This window comes from Pezoporus flaviventris, unplaced genomic scaffold (genome assembly GCF_033815535.1).
Source record: "Pezoporus flaviventris isolate CSIRO_AGI_PZ_B2104156 unplaced genomic scaffold, CSIRO_AGI_Pfla_v1 ptg000044l, whole genome shotgun sequence".
Classification (NCBI taxonomy): Eukaryota; Metazoa; Chordata; class Aves; order Psittaciformes; family Psittacidae; genus Pezoporus; species Pezoporus flaviventris.
In genome coordinates, this window is record NW_026892592.1 from 700,144 (window position 1) to 705,423 (window position 5,280).

At 59.0% G+C, this 5,280-nt stretch overlaps 1 protein-coding gene across 1 annotated transcript; it reads left to right on the plus strand.

Moving 5' to 3' along the window:
* Positions 1-2,407: 2,407 nt before the first annotated feature.
* On the plus strand, positions 2,408-3,801 carry LOC133276323 (probable D-lactate dehydrogenase, mitochondrial). The gene is made up of 5 exons (XM_061467039.1): positions 2,408-2,425; positions 2,600-2,738; positions 3,141-3,288; positions 3,367-3,560; positions 3,638-3,801. The coding sequence occupies exons 1-5, from the start codon at positions 2,408-2,410 to the stop codon at positions 3,790-3,792; spliced, it is 654 nt and encodes a 217-aa protein (XP_061323023.1). The 3' UTR covers positions 3,793-3,801.
* Positions 3,802-5,280: the final 1,479 nt, after the last annotated feature.

The window sequence follows — 5,280 nt, forward strand, 5'->3', positions numbered from 1 at the left end:
AAATGCAGGGGAAGCTTCTGCTGATTCCCAGAGCTATGGAGTTGCAGCCTCCAAAACTTAGCCCCCTGCCCTCAGCAGCATAAAGTTTTGCCTGGACCCCTCCAGCCTGTGGGTATCTGCATTTGCCTGCTGGGGGATATGCTGTGCATAGAGGCTGCAGGTACAAAGGAGAGGGGATGAGAAGGTTAGGGGTGAAAATGAAGGGGGACACTGGGGCCACCCAGCCCTGACTTCAGGGGGTTGCTACTGGCACTGGGACTACCTCCATGCATCTTGCACCTGTTCATGGGTTTGTGGGGCTCAGGATGTCTAGTCTCTCTTGGCTAAGCTTCCCAAGCCCCAGTGCCTGCAGTCTGTGCCAGGGGCTGTGGAGCTCTAGAACTGTGGCCACCACCAGCACACCCAGCTAGACACCGTCATCTCATCTAGGAACTTCATTGGCCATCAGCACCAAATGCTGCAGGCCATGGGCATGGAGACCTGCAGAACCTGAATTGTGCAAGACATTGAAGGGCTCTTGCAACCCAAACTGTTATATGATTCTATGGGTGTTGGGGAAGGTGGTGGTGGTAGCCTCAGCCACTGGGCGCAGGTGCAGTGTGTCCTCCATGATGAAGCCCAGGATGCCCTTGGAGCCCACAATTGATCAGTCAGATTGTAGCTGGACCTCTGATGCACCATGGTACCAGCAGGAAACCAGAGCTGTGTGCCCTGCAGGTGGCTGTTGAGGGCCTTCTGGGTGATGCCAGGCTCCACCGCCACCAAGAAGCCATTGAGGCTCAGGTCAAAGCAGACACAGACCTGCCATGGGGCACCATAGAGACTGGGCATGGTTGGCACCAGCAGCCCTGGGCAGGGGCTGGGGGGGGCCTGTACCTGCATGGTGTTGATGATGCCCTCCAGGCCTGTGCCTGTGCTGAAGGGCACCATGGGCATGTGGCAGCAGTAGCAGAGCACAGCCAGCTCCTGTACCTTCCTCACTGCATGCGGCCCTCCCACAGCATCTGGGGGAGACAGGGGCACTGCTGCCGCTAACCCCTCTCCACAATCTCCCCACTATGGCCTTTCCTCTTCCCAGACTCTTCCCCTCTATATGACCATTTCCTTTCCCCTGGCCCTTCCCCAACCCAGACCCTTCCTCTCCCATGTTCCTTCCCATTCCTTCCCCAGGGTCCTTGGCGCCCACACACCCACATTGTACATGGACTCCTCATGCCCATGCTGCTCCCTTGCAGCCATGGCTGTGGATACCTTGGGGCCCTGACCACAGCCTTCAGGGCCTCCACGAAGTCAGGGGGCAGTGGACAATGCGGGGGGTGGAAGGAGGGTCTGACTTGGGGCCATAGATCTGGGACCCACAGCTGAGGGCAGTTCGATCACACTGGACTCCCACTGCCCCCCCCCCCCCCCAGCCCATCACATGGTGGCTTGGCCCAAGGCCAGGAGTGGGACCCTGCCCAGTCCCTCCTGCTGCCACTGCCACGTTAAGGTGGCTCTGGCTGACAGGGCTGCAGTCCTGGGAAACGGGTCTGTCCATCCCTCCCTCCCAGCCAGAGCCTCCCCCAGGAGCTGCCAGGCCCCTGCCCTGCTCTGCCCAAAACAGCCACACTGGGTGTCCTCACAACTGCTCAGGTGTCCCAGACCCCGGCCTGCGTCCATCAACTGTACCAGATACTAGGAAGAAAATGGACACTACAGTAATGGAAACTAGGACAGTGTCCTTGGTCCCTGGGATGACTGCCACCCATCTGTCCCTGGGGTTGGGGTTTGTTCCCCAGGTCCCCATCAGCCCAGGACCTGTGCTCTTGCTCCCTGGGGTCCCCATGAGTCTCTTCTGTGTTCCTGCTCCCTGTGCCCCAAGAGCTGGGAGCCGTACCCCAGGGACCTGCCAGCCTGGGATCCACAGAGCTGTTCCCCAGGATCCCTGTCAGTCCCCATCAGTCTCTGTGGAGTCCCCAGTGCCCCGGCTAGAGGTGCAAGCAATAGGAGTGGTGCTGCTGGCAAGGACGCAGGATGGGGGCCGGGATACCCGAGAGGAGAGGGGAAGAGCTATGGGGAGGGGAAGGGTCTTGGGAGAGGAAGAGTCCTGTGGATGGGAAGGGCCACTGGGAAGAGGAAGGGCCCTTCAAAGGGAAAGAGCTGTGGGGAAGGGAAGGGTCTTGGGAGAGGAAGAGTCTGGGTTGGGGAAGGGCCATGTGGAGGGAAATGAACATATGGAGGAGAAGGGTCTGGGCTGGGAGAGGGTCCATGGAGGGGAAGGGCAATGGGGGGAAGGGTCTGGGGCAAGGAAGAAGGGACATAGAGGAGAGAGTTGGGAAGAAGAAGAAGGGCCATGGTGGGGAGGTTGTGGAGGGGGGTAGGTGGCAGTGGTGGTGCCCCTGCCCCCAGCTGTCCCCCCCCAGACGCCATGGTGTGGCCACATGCGGTAGGGCAGGTACAGGAGCTGGCTGCACACTGCTGCTGCTACTGTGTGCCAGTGGTGCCCTTCAGCATAGGCAGGTACAGACCATGCAGGTACAGATTCCCCCGATCCCTGCCCAGCCCCTGCCTGGGGCTGCCGGTGCTGCCCATGCCCAGCCTTTGTGGTGCCCCATGGCAGGGCCGCATCTGCTTTGACCTGAGCTGCATGAATGCCAGGGAGCTGAGCTTTGAGGACTTCCCCGTGGCAGTGGAGCCTGGTGTCACCTGCAAGGCCCTCAACAGCCACTTACAGGGCACTGGGCTCTGGTTCCCTGTTGGTACCATGGGCACCAGGGAGCAGACAGGGGGGTGTCTGGGGCTGAGTGTGGTGGCACTGGGGGTGCTGGGTGTACCTATGAGGCCAGGGGTGCACTAGAGGTATTCATAGGGCTGGGGTTGCCACAGTCTCAGGTGCTCATGGGACTGGGCATGATGTCATCCCAGAGTTGCTGGGGGTAACCATGGGTGTGCTTTGATCCCAAGGGTGATGGGGGTCCCCACTGAGATGCTGTGGTCCCAGAGGTGTCCATGGGGGAGTGGGTGCCATAATCCCATGCTGTCCCCATGGTCCCAGGGGTGCACTGCAGCTGGCACCGGGTCAGGCACAGCATGGGGTCTCATGGGGATGTCCCATAGCCCCGTCCTCATGCCAAGCCACCTTTCCCATCCCCTGCTCACAGACCCTGGTGCGAATGCCTCGCTATGTGGCATGACAGCCACGGGCACCTCAGGCATCAACATGGTGTGTTTTGGCACCATGCACCACAACGTGCTGAACCTGCATGTGGTACTGTCAGACAGGTGTCTCCTCCACACTGCGGGTGCCAGGTGCCAGCCCAGGAGGGCACCAGGGGGGTCTGGGCTTGGTTGGGGCTGAACTGGAACTCACTCACCAACCCCATGCAGGAAGCAGATGGCTGGCTACAACCTGACCTCGCTGTTCATGGGCTCCAAGGGCACCCTGGGCTTCCTCACAGAGGCCATGCTGCACCTGCACCCGCTGCCTGAGGCTAGCACCGCCACTGTCTTCCCCAGCATGCAGGCAGTCATGGATTGTACCATGCAGGTCCTGCAGACTATCACGCTTGAGGCACACATTGGTGGGTGCCAGGGGATGGTGCTCAGGCTGGGGGTCTGGGTGCTGGTGGCAGGGCTCTTGCTATCTCCTTCTAGCCAGAGTTCCTGGATGAGGTGATGGTGAGTGCCTGCGGCTGCTTCAACAGCATAAAGCTGCCAGTGGTCCCCATGCTGTTCCTGGAGCTCCACTGCTCCTGGCACAGCTTGGCCAAGCAGCAGAGGAAGATGGGTAGGCACAGCACCAGCGTGGGATGAGGCTGGTGTGGCCCTGGTGACAAAGCGCCTAGGGATGTGTTCCATGGTGCTCAGGGACAAGGGATGGGGAGCCAGGAGTGTTCTGGCATGAAGGACAGATCTGGGGGGCCATGACATGGCTCTGGGGTGAGTGATGGTGTCCACTATCTGGGATGGGGAACCAGGTGTGTCCTGAAGCAAAGGATTCATGCCCAGGACCAGGGATTGGGGGACCTTGGTGTCACCAGGGTGAGGGTTCCCAGAGCCTAGGACTGGGTCCTGGGGGGTGTCTCATGGATGTGGATGAGTGTTGGTGGTGGGGGAAGACCTGCACCAGGGAGCACAGCGTGGGGCTGGACAAGTGGGTGCTGCTGCTGGAGGAGCTGGGGCAAGAGGGGCTGGATACCCTGCAGCATCAAGGATGCACTGGACCCCCACAACCTCATGAGCCCCAGAAAGGTGCTCTGAGGGTGGCACCAGCACCAGGCTGGCACCCCTTGTGTTCCCCCAAATCCCCCATCCCCACCCCTGTGGGTCAGAGACCCTCAATAAACCCCTTTGCACCTGCAGCCTCCGTGCACTGTGATGTCTTTTGGGGGGACGGGACACCCCAACCTGTCCCCAGGGTTTCCCTGCCCCAAGCAGTGCATACCCTCAGGGTGGGGGAATTGGTGGGGTCCCACTTTAGCCCATTCCCCAGAGCTGTGGGGTTGAGAGCTTTCCAGGCTGTGTTGGCCATCCCCACACCAAGGTAGCTATGGAGAAAGGGGCACCAGCACCCTCTGCTTCACCAAGAAAGCCACTGAAATAAAATAACAGTGACTATTTATTGAACATTGTTTTAATACCATATCAAAACACCTTGACTAATGAAGGAAGCCCCCCCCCCCCCCCCCAAGCTCTGAACTCTTTGAAGGTTTTGGTTTTTTTTCTCCTATTTTTTAATATATAAATACAGAAAAGTTTCCTGCAGGGGCACAGCCACCAGCAGGGTAGGCCTCGCCAGCAAAAACATACCCACCGTGCCTGAGGGATCACTGTCAGGAACTGACTCCATCTTGGCACCTCTGGCAAAGCCACTGCCATGGCTGGGGTGGCCAGGGAGAGGCCATTGGGGACCTTCCCCATCCCCTCCTCAAAAGGGTTCAACTCCAAGGAGATGGCAAGGAAGGAGTTTTGGCAAGAGGAGCCCAGCAAGGGGTGACAGAGGGGCAGTGGGATGCTGCGGCTCTCCAGTCTCTGAGTGGTTATAGCTGAGTTAAAGTGACCAGTCTGTAAACATCACTGGGGCAGGAAAGCTCAAATCGAAGAATGCGACAGTCAACACAAAGCTTCAGTTGTGGTTGGTGTTTTTTTTTTTACCATTTTTTTTTCTTCTTTTTTTTTTTTTTGTTACTCATTGTCAACACTTGATAGACAGACCCCTGCGGCTCAGCAGAGGGGAGCAGTGTCCCCGTTCCCAGCATGGGGCAGAGTTCCCCAGTTCCCCATCTCAAGCTGCTGGGCCTG

Bases quoted from the DNA above. Each gene is read 5' to 3' on its own strand.
- LOC133276323 (XM_061467039.1), top strand. The intron at 2,739-3,140 runs GTACCATGGGCA...CCCTGCTCACAG, and splicing joins TGGGCTCTGGTTCCCTGTTG to ACCCTGGTGCGAATGCCTCG. The intron at 3,289-3,366 runs GTGCCAGCCCAG...AACCCCATGCAG, and splicing joins CTCCACACTGCGGGTGCCAG to GAAGCAGATGGCTGGCTACA.